The sequence below is a fragment of the Meles meles genome, chromosome 6 (assembly GCF_922984935.1).
Source record: "Meles meles chromosome 6, mMelMel3.1 paternal haplotype, whole genome shotgun sequence".
Classification (NCBI taxonomy): Eukaryota; Metazoa; Chordata; class Mammalia; order Carnivora; family Mustelidae; genus Meles; species Meles meles.
Window position 1 is genome coordinate 68,354,481 of NC_060071.1, and position 10,663 is coordinate 68,365,143.

Consider the following 10,663-nt stretch of genomic DNA (forward strand, 5'->3'; position numbering starts at 1 on the left):
CCATCCTTTGCGATCAGTATATAAGTGCGGACGCTGGGACCCAATTATGTTTGGGGCGGTTGCAGCGTTCGCGCGTGTGTTGTGGCCCCGCCTCCCAGGTGAGGCGCCCGAGGCTGACTTTAGTCGGACGGACGTTGTGGGGAGGACGTCGGCCGGTTGGCCATCCCAGGTTGGTTTGGAGTGGCTGAAGTTTTGATCAGTATCTTGGATTTTTTTTTTTTTTAAACTCTAGATTTGGCGTTCTACACTGAAGTCATCATGAACTTTTTCCAACTCCTGAGGAAAAAGAAGGAAGTAAGTTTTTAAGACCATTGAAATTCTTAAAACAACTACTTTTTAAAGATAAGGTGCAGATTTTGAAGAAAGTATAAAATGATATCTAGTTAACTGCGTTAAATTTAACGTTTCACATTGAAACATCGGAATATTTATCCTCCACTTGTTTTTTGCTAGCTTATTCCCTTGGTGCTGATCATGGCCACAGCAGCGGGTGGAGCTTCGGCTTTTGCTGTATATTCCCTTCAAAAAACTGATGTGATGTAAGTAGGCATCATTTATAAAAACGTTTTTAGCAGTGTTAGGTTGACCTTAGTAATGAAATGCATGGTATCAGTTTCCTACCTTTATCTCTAGTGTAAGAATGTCAAACTTTGGACTAGAAAGCTTTCTGATACCCAGGAGACTGTTAAATTATGATGCTGATAAAATTAGTTTGTTCCTTGTACACCCGTTCATCCATGGGCCCTCTTCCACTTGTGCAGTAAAGTTTGATTTTTTAAGTTAAGTTTTGAAATTTAAAGTTCTCAAATGGTCTTTTGGGTTACTTATCAAAAATCAGTTTATTAGATCTTTCCTAATGTGGTAGCGTATATAGATTGAGTTGTCTACAGTGAACCTAATCTCAGCTCTGTGTAAGAAGATCAGATATCACGGGACCTGGAATATGAGGAAGAGAAAAATTTGAAACTGATCTTGACCCAGAGCAGGACTGGAAAGGGGATAAATAAAGCCAGATCCTGGCAGAGGGGAGTTCACCGTGCAGTTCACCACCTACAGAGTTCAACCCCAGCCCTTCTGCCTGTCTCAGAAACCAGAGCGAGAATACTGTTTTTTTATTGCTCGTAGCCTAACACTTCTAAACCCTCACTGCTGCTTTTCAGCTTATGGGAACATTCTCCCATCCAGCCCAACAAAGGGAACACAGAGCTTCTACTCTCAGAGGAACTGGTCCTCAACATTTGAGCCAAATCCTGAGGCTCCCTTACTCAGCCTTCCATCAGTTTCAAAGAACTAACTGATGAATGCCCGTTTATCAGTCTGGATCTGTTCTATGATGTCCCAGCATGTTTACAGACCCTGTGTCAGAGTTGGTTTAAATTCACTTACATTTTTTAGAGATACCTGGGTGGCTCAGCTGGTTAAGGGCCTGCCTTCAGTTTAGGTCTTGGGATTGAGTCGTGCATCTGGCTCCTTGCTCAGGAGGGAGCCTGCTTTTCCTCTGCTTGTGTGCTCGCTGGCTCTTGCGCGCTCTCCTCTCTGCCAAATAAAATCTTTTAAAAAATAAAAAATAAATATATAAATTCACTTACTTCAGTGTTTAATCAGCTTCCTTTTATTTTTAGCATTGATCGGAAAAGAAATCCAGAACCTTGGGAAACTGTGGATCCTAGTGTACCTAGAAAGGTATTGCTATATTATAAAGTAGTTTACGGGATGCCTGGGTGGCTCAGTTGGTTAACTGTCTGACTTTTGGTTTCACTCAGGTCAGGATTCAGTGTCATGGGATCAAGCCCCCATGTTGGGCTCTGCACTCAAAACGGAGTCTGCTTGAGGTTCTGCCCCTCTGCCCCTCCTCCAGCTTGTGCTCTCTCCGAGATAAATGGTTTTTTTTTTGTTGTTGTTGTTTTTAAGGCGATATACCTTTAGCCTGAGCCTTAACACCCTTGTCAGCAAAATGGATTTAATACCTTTTCACATTTAGAGTGCTGTTTAGTGGTAAGGGGAGTGCTATGGAGTTGCAGAGATCTAGTTGAAGTCCTTGTCCGTTATTCACAGGTGATTTTGGACAACCTGGCCTTTCTGAGGCTCTCAATCTCTAAAGTGGGCTCAATAATAGGGCTAAGAAGATAAAGAATGTAAAATACATAAAAACCTTTAGCATAGTGGCTAGCCCAGAGTACGTATTCAGATGCTAACTTTAATCATTATTGTAATATTTTACCTCATGGTATCATTTATCTGAAGTTAGTGTAAGGTCTGTTGGGAAAAATAACAGGAGCTCTGGGAAACAGGAGTGGCCTTTTCTTCAAGCAAAATCAACTAACAGGCACTCATTCTTTGAAGACCAGCAAAAATTTTATAACATTTTAAATATTTTGGAAGTAAATACTGAGTCTGTTGGAACTAACACTACTTATGTCAATCAGGAAATCTTTTTTTTTTTTCTTTAAACCTCTGAATAGCATAGTTTGACCTAATGAAGGACATTTAGAATCTTTAAAACTACCTGTATCTCTAAGCAAAATAAGTCAGAGCAAGAGGAATACCATATGATTTCACTCATATGTGGAATTTAAGAAACAAATGAGCAAAGGGGGGGAAAAAGAGGCAAACCAAGAAACGGACTCTTAATTGTAGAAAACAAACTAGGGGTTACCAGAGGGAGCTGGGTGGGGGGTGGGGGGAATAGATGGGGATTAAGGAGGGAACTTGCCATGAGCGCTGAGTAATGCATAGAGTTGTTGAATCATGAGCATCGAGTAATGTAGAGAATTGTTGTATGCCTGAAACTAAGATAACATTGTATGTTAATGATACTGGGATTCAATTTAAAATTAAAAAAAAAAAAAAAAAACACCTGTATCTCCTAGATCCTGCAGCAGTAGAAAACTGTGAGGATAAATGAGAACCTCTGAATTTGAGCTTTTGGGAAGTCAAGGACTGTCCACAGCTCTGCCCCTTTTCACCTTACTGCATAACTTAGATCATATGTACCTTTGCTGCGTAGTTACAGTGAGGAAGTTTGGTTAAGAGCCTGCTATGTGCCACGCCCCTGTGCTGGAGCATTCTACAGCCACTCACCGGGGGTAGACACTCTTTTTGAACTTAAAAAGAGTTCACATAAAGCCATGGGGAACTTAAAAACCTAGCACCTGTTACGTGAAAGTGGGAAAATATATTTGATGTTTCTTTCTGATCTATGATACTTTGGGAACCCACAATACTGTTTTGTGCATGTCTTTAGAGATGGTTCTTTGACTACAACTATTATGGTGATGGCTTTTTCCAAAGGGAGTGTGGAGAATCCCAAAAAAGGGCCATGAGGATGAAGGACAGATCTAAAAAAATTTTTTTCCTTTTTTTTTTAAGCTTCTAACAATCAACCAAGAATGGAAACCCATTGAAGAATTGCAGAAAGTCAGAAAAGCCACCAAATGACAAGCTTTTGCTTCTTTCTTCCAAAAGATACTCTATGAATCTAGTGGAAACATTGCTGCACAAACTAGATGATGGATACCAGTGTGCGGAAATGCTTCTGCTACATTTTTAGGGCTTGACTACATTTTTGGACTCTGGATAGGATTTACAAAGGTAGTACAGCAGTAGCCACATAGTTCAAAAATAAGTTTGTGTTTATTTTCTCATTGTAAATTTAATTTGCATATTGAGATTTTTGTTTATGATGCCTGAATGTTTTCCTAAAAGTGTATAAAGATTTATAACCTAAATTGTCCATAATAAAATACTACTTGTGCAAGATTTTTTAAAGATAACATATTTGAATGAAGGAGGATGTCCTTTTATGGGAGAAAAACATTTTGCAGCATAGAGCTTCATTTTTAAAATAATACACAGTGGAGGGCACCTGGGTAGCTCAGTGGGTTAAGCCTCTGCCTTGGCTCTGCCATGGCTCAGGTCATGATCTCAAGGTCCTGGGATCAAGGCCTGCATCAGTCTCTCTGCTCAGCAGGGAGCCTGCTTCCCCTCTCTCTCTCCCTGACTCTCTGCCTACTTGTGATTTCTCTGTCAAATAAATAACATCTTAAAAAAAGAAGTGCAAATGCTTTTGGCTAGTGTACTCATTCACCAGAAATTACATTATTGAGCCACTGCTGTTAAGTTGTACACCATTCTTGCGCAGATGAGATAAAGCAATGGACAAAACCAAATTTAGGAAGATGAATAAATGGTGAGCACAATGAGGACAATGAAGAAGATAGGGGAATGAGATCTGCATGACAATTGGTCTTGGAAGGAAGCGCTGGGATTACAATGGTGAGTAGGAATGTGGGGTATGCCCAGATGGGCCCTGCTGGTACCAAAGCTAACATAAGTACCCCTGCGAGGGTTGGGAGGGGGTAATGGAGAGCTTTGGCGACACCTTGCAGAATGGGGACACTTCACTCTGGCCAATGGTGACTTGAAGACTGAAAGGGCAACCAAACCCAGCATGCCCTTGGGCTCCCCCTCGACTGTTCTTAAAAATGGGACTGAGTAGGTATTGCTTTCCATTACCCTTTTATTTATTTATTTAAGATTTTATTTAACAGAGATCACAAGTAGGCAAAGAAGCAGGCTCCATCCTGAGCAGAGAGCCTGATGCTGATGTAGGACTCTATCCCAGGACCTGAGATCATGACCTGAGCGGAAGGCAGTGGCTCAACCCACTGAGCCACCCAGGTGCCCCTTCATTACCTTTAAAAAAAAAAAAAAAGAAATTGAAATACAATTTACATACCATAGTATTAATTGATGTAAAGTGCACATTTCATTGGTTTTTAGTATATTCACACAACAGTTTTACAACCATCTCCATCTGACTCCAGAATATTTCCATCTCCCCTGTACCTATGGCAGTCATTCTCCCATTCCTGACTCCTCTGCTCTCAGCCCATCAGAAACTGATAAACTTAGTCTCTATGAATTTTCTGTTCTGGACACTCCATATAAATCACGTGTTCTATAACCTTTGTAAGCTTTGATTAGTGTAATGTTTTCAAGATTCATCCATGTGACACATAAGCATATTTTACTCCTTTTTATGATTAATTTTCCACTGTATGGATATACCACATTTTGCTTACCCATCATTTGATGGACATTTGGACTGTTTCCACTTCGGCTGTTATGAATAATAGCACTGTGACTGCCATATCCAAGTTTCTGTGGAACCATACATTTTCATTTCTTTGGGGCATATATCTAAATTCAACTCTGAAAGGTGATAAATGCCTTTTAAAAATTTGTCTGAATGTAGTAGAAATTTAAGAGAAGGCCTATCCTCTCCCCTTCTAGAAATAACTAGCTCTTGCCAGACTTTAATCCCTCAGGCTACTCCAACCTTAGTGATTCCTTGATCACCTTGTCTTCCCATATGAAAAGCTCTGGTAGTTGATGTCAAGATAGTACGTGGACCAGTGAGGAAGCAGATTCATTTGCTTAGGTTTCATTTGCTTAGGTTTATGAAGTGCAATATGGTGCCATTTAGGGAAATGAACAGTCTTGTGCGGGTTGACCAATTAGGAGAGCAAACTTGAGTGTTTTGTGAGGGGTAGCTGTACTTTACAACCTTAAAACACAAACTTAATTACTGAAATGCAGTGGTTTTAAGGGGTGAACATGGCAATGGAAGGTACCAGGCAGTGGATTTGGGCAGGAGAAACCCAAGAGCAGTATTAATACTTCAATTTCAAAAGACTTAACGGATTTTATTTTTCGTTGTGTTTTTAGCATTTACCCCAAATGTGTTTTGAGAACTTTCAGATATGCAGAGAAGTTGGCAAGTTAGTACAAAGAATACTACTTTTTATTGAAAATTTTGCTGCATTTGCTCTATCTCTATATTATTTTGCTTCTTTTAAAATTAACTCTGAGGGGCACCTGGGTGACTCGGTTGGTTCAAGAGTCCAACTCTGGCTCAGGTCATGAGATCCAACCCTGTGTCAGTCTCCATGCTGGGCATGGAGCTTGCTTGAGATCTCTTGCTCCCTCTCTTCTGCTCCCATACCAGCCCTCATGTGCACATGCTTGCTCGCTTGCTTGTTCTCTCTCAAAAATAAATACAGATAAATGAACTCCTTAAATACAGACCTCATAAAGAGTTTTATGCCTAGGGAAAGAACATTGTAGCGGATTGTAATACCATTGTTCCTAAAAAGATGGTTCCTAAAACAATATCACCTGCCATAAAACCCATTTCCATTCTAATATTAATGTCCTTTATAGCTGTATTTTTATGTCCAGAATCCAATCCAAGATTCCTTGTTGTATTTGGTTGCTAGGTTGTTGTACTGAATACTTGACAAATACGTGGTCATCAACGTGACTGGGAAGGAGCTGGTGTAGATCTGCTATACCAGTGGAGTTCGAGCTGGATAAGAGTCTCTTGGGTGTGGCCTTTGAATTTTTAAAATTTGAGATACAATCTCATAAATATTTAAGAAATTGTACCATTTCAGACACTCACAGTGTGGTAGGCATTGTGCCTGCTTCAAGAATCGGACGTAGGAAAGGCAGATGCACCAATGAACAAATCAGAGCAATATAGGGATGATAAAGCTAGGAGAGAGAGAAGCACAAGGTATAAAAACTTCCCAAAGAAGGGAAGAAAACCAATAATTGGAAATCAGTTCAATTGAGGTAGAAGTACATACTTTCCAGGGCATAGAGGGCTAAAATAGCATATCTTCTGGAAACTTTAAGTCGTTTAATACATGGAATTTAGGGGCAGCTTGGCGGCTCAGTTGGGTGCATGCCTTTGACTCAGGTCATGATCACAGGGTCCTGGGATGGAGTCGTCATCAGGCTCCCTGCTCGGCGGGGAGCCAACTTCACCCTCTCCTCCTGCACGTGCTCCCTCTCTCTCTCAAAATCTTTTAAAAAACCATGGAGTTTAATGTTGGGAGTGTAGACTGGAATATTGGAGTGTGGATCTGACCACGTATTTATGAAGTATTCAGTAGGGCCTCTTACGCTGTTAGCTTGCGGGTACAAAGGAACCAGAAAAGGGTTTAAGTTACGGCAGAAGGGAATCTGGTTTCCTGTTGGCTACAGCAAACAGGGAAGACATGCACACTGGCAGGGACTTTTTGGTTGGAGGCCAGAGCCCAGCTGCTGTGGGGGTGGTCCAGTGAACAGGTAGTGAAGGTCATAACTAACCAAAGCAACGGCTGTGGGAATAGAGAAAAGGAGGGTGTGTTTGAGAGCCATCGATGGGAAGACCTCAAGCTTTATTGAATGTAGATGAAGGATGTCTAAAATGACTCCGGTTTCTCACCTGGATAGGTGGGTGAGTGGTGCTGCCACGATAAATATAGGAGGAAAAAGTGGCATGTTCCAGGGAAGGGTAGATAAGGAAGAAAATGAGGTAGACTTTGGAATTGTTGGGTTTGAAAGTCCTCTGAGCTATCTAGGTAGATTACTTCTGCAGAACTGCAAGGGGGTGTGAGCTGGAGTGAGCCCAGGGGCGGGTGAGACCAAGGGCGTGGATGAGGCAGCCTACAGACGGCAGAGTGCATTGAGGTGAGATGAAGACCGTGCAGAAAGGAACGTCCTCAGGAAGCTGGAGTGGGGGGTGGGGGATGGGGGGGTGGGGGGTGTGCAGAAGGGGGAGGATCTGGTCCCTGATGGGGACTGAGAGAAACGGTTAGGAGAGGAGACCTGGGAGATGCATCCTGGAGTCCAGAGAGGTAGGAGCACTCTTCTGGGTCAGATCTTTATAGTTTGCAATTAAACTAAAGCCCAGAGTCCTTTCAGCTTTATGACCTTCAGCCTTAAGCAAACACTATAATTCTCTCTCATGTGAAAATAAGAAGTGAAATTTTTCTGAATAAAATTGAAATCACATTCCATATCACTAAAAGCCAGTGCGAGGTCTAATGAAATACTCATTCATCATTTTCTCCTCCTTGAGAAGATTGTCTCACAGTTTAGCTGAGACTTCTGGCAGAAAGAGAAATTACAGGCTCTGAGATCAGACTGCTTGGTCACCTATTGTTGCTTTGGACAAGCCTCAGATTCCTCAACTATAAAGCTGGGTCAGTTTGTACCTGCTTAGGTTGATTGTGAAAATTACAAGAGACGGTGAAGTACCCAGCTGGGTATGGGCAACACTAGTTGTTCAAAAAGTGTTCCCCCCCTTTTTTTTTAAATTATTTTCTCTGTAAAGTAGAAGGGTCTTAATGTATTTAAAATTATATCCTTGGGGGCGCCTGGGTGGCTCAGTGGGTTAAGCCGCTGCCTTCGGCTCAGGTCATGATCTCAGGGTCCTGGGATCAAGTCCCGCATCGGGCTCTCTGCTCAGCAGCGAGCCTGCTTCCCTCTCTCTCTCTCTGCCTGCCTCTCTGTCTTCTTGTGATCTCTCTCTGTCAAATAAATAAATAAAATCTTTAAAAAAAAATTATATCCTTGGGGCACCTGGGTGGCTCAGTTGGCTAAGCGTCTGCCTTTAGCTCAGGTCATGATCCCGGGGTCCTAGGGTGGAGAGCCCCACATTGGGCTCCCTGCTCAGCAGGGAGCCTGCTTTTCCCTCTGCCACTCCCCTTGCTTGTGCTCTCTCTCTGTCAGATAAATAAAAATCTTAAAAATAAATAAATAATAAAATTATATTCCATTAGTGGGAACGTTGCCTGTTTGAAATTCACACATCCCTACCTCTAGTTACTGGTCCACTTTGAGTGTACAACGCCCCAATTCTAAACCTTTGTGAGAGCACAAACACACCCATAGATAAATACATCTCACCCCGGCTCTCTCCTACACAAATACCTAGCTAGAGATTAAAACCCCTACATATATGCCCACATAGATGACCTCACATCCAGAAAACACATAAGAACAAAAATATTTATATAAAGACACATCCTTAGAGACAAATGTGTATATTTTATTTTTTTTTAAAGATTTTATTTATTTGACAGATCACGAGTAGGCAGAGAGGCAGGGGTAGTGGCAGGCAGAGGGAGAGGCAGGCTCCCCTCTGAGCAGGGAATCCGATGCAGGGCTCAATCCCAGGACCCCGGGATCAGGACCTGAGCTAATGGCAGAGGCTTAACCACTGAGCCACCCAAGTGTCCTGGCGCCATATACTTTTAGAATTATTTTTTAAATTAAGGTATAGTTTAGATACAATAAAATGAATAGGTCTTAATGGTTCAGTTAGAAGAGTTTTGTTAAGTATATATATATATATGTATATATATATATATCCGTGAAGTCATCATGCAAAACAAGCTATTGAACATTTCTATCACCTCAGAAAGTTCTCTTGTGGCACTTTCTATTTATTTATCTGTATGTATATATTCATTATTTTACTTTCTATTTGTTTTTTATTAACAAGCAAAATAATAATAAAAAAAAACAAGAACAACCACCTTAAAGTTGTTGGAACAGCAATGAGTCAAATTGCTGCTGAAGTTTCTGGATGTACCAGGGTCCATGCTCTCTCATTGCAAGGCAAGGACCCAGGCACGTGACTGTGCATTTAGGTATATATATCACCAAGACAAGTCTGAGAGATGGAAACCACTGGAGAACAGAAAGCAGGAAGTTTTTCATCAGGCAATCGCAAAGCGCTCTGTGCTTGGCCTGTGTCTCCTCTGTGGTTTCCGTTGTAGCTGAGCTTGTGACAATCCCAAATCACTCCTTCCTCTCTATCAGCTTCTCATCATCTTCAAGACTTTCTGGAGATTATTCAAACCAAATATTTGAGCTCTTTTCTTTAGTTTATCCAGGTTAACCATAGTCTTGGCGTCAGATGGCAGGCCTTTGGATGCAACTGAAGAAATGCCAAATCTCGCTGCCTGAGCTGCTTTCTTACTCTCCAAACTCATCGATACATGGACTCATTCAGCTCTCTTCTACCTTCTCTCCACCTGTGGTATCTCAGAAGTAATTTTTACCACTTTCTTCTCTGCTGCCTCATCCACAGTTTGCCTGGGGGGTTCTCCCTCCTTAATAGGTTCTTCTTGCTCTGTTTTCCTCTCCAGTACATCTTTTTTTTTTTTTTTAAAGATTTTATTTATTTATTTGACAGAGAGAGATACAAGTAGGCAGAGAGGCAGGCAGAGAGAGTGAGAGGGAAGCAGGCTCCCTGCCGAGCAGAGAGCCCGATGCGGGACTCGATCCCAGGACCCTGAGATCATGACCTGAGCCGAAGGCAGCAGCTTAAACCACTGAGCCACCCAGGCGCCCTCCAGTACATCTTCATTTGCCTCCTCTTCAAGATATGCCTGGAGCCCATTGATGAGAACTTGTTTTATTCCCTTGGTCTCCAAACCATGAGCACGACATTCCTGCTTTAGTTCAACAAGCTTCAGCTGATGGAGCTCCACCATCTCCACACCATCTTGTTACCCTTCCAGTCCACTCTTGTGGCACTTTTATTTTTATTTTTATTTTCATTTTTTTGTGGCACTTTTTATTTTTTTATTTTTATTTTAATTTTTAAAAAGATTTTATTTATTTATTTAACAGAGAGAGATACAGTGAGAGAAGGAACACAAACAGGGGGAAAGGGAGAAGCAGGCTCCCTACCGAGCAGGGAGCCCAATGTGGAGCTCGGTCCTGGGACCCTGGGATCATGACCTGAACTGAAGGCAGATGCTTAACAACGGAGCCACCCAGGAGCCCTTGTGGCACTTTTTAAATTAAAAACCACCTA

At 41.8% G+C, this 10,663-nt stretch overlaps 1 protein-coding gene and 1 pseudogene across 1 annotated transcript; one reads left to right on the forward strand and one right to left on the reverse strand.

Annotated features, from left to right (window-relative positions):
* C6H15orf48 (chromosome 6 C15orf48 homolog) lies at positions 1-3,957 on the forward strand. Its single transcript, XM_046009136.1, has 5 exons — positions 1-98; positions 233-294; positions 454-539; positions 1,623-1,683; positions 3,370-3,957. Exons 1-5 carry the CDS (start codon positions 47-49, stop codon positions 3,436-3,438), a joined length of 330 nt encoding a protein of 109 aa, XP_045865092.1. The 5' UTR covers positions 1-46; the 3' UTR covers positions 3,439-3,957.
* A 5,418-nt stretch (positions 3,958-9,375) lies between these two features.
* Positions 9,376-10,337, reverse strand: LOC123943590 (annotated as a pseudogene).
* Positions 10,338-10,663: the final 326 nt, after the last annotated feature.

What these genes read in the sequence shown, in the direction of transcription:
- C6H15orf48 (XM_046009136.1), top strand. Translation starts at nt 47, where the DNA reads ATGTTTGGGGCGGTTGCAGCGTTCGCGCGTGTGTTGTGGCCCCGCCTC. An exon ending in CTTCAAAAAACTGATGTGAT is followed by an intron (nt 540 to 1,622) that starts GTAAGTAGGCAT and finishes TTTTATTTTTAG; the next exon opens with CATTGATCGGAAAAGAAATC. An exon ending in ATCCTAGTGTACCTAGAAAG is followed by an intron (nt 1,684 to 3,369) that starts GTATTGCTATAT and finishes TTTTTTTTTAAG; the next exon opens with CTTCTAACAATCAACCAAGA.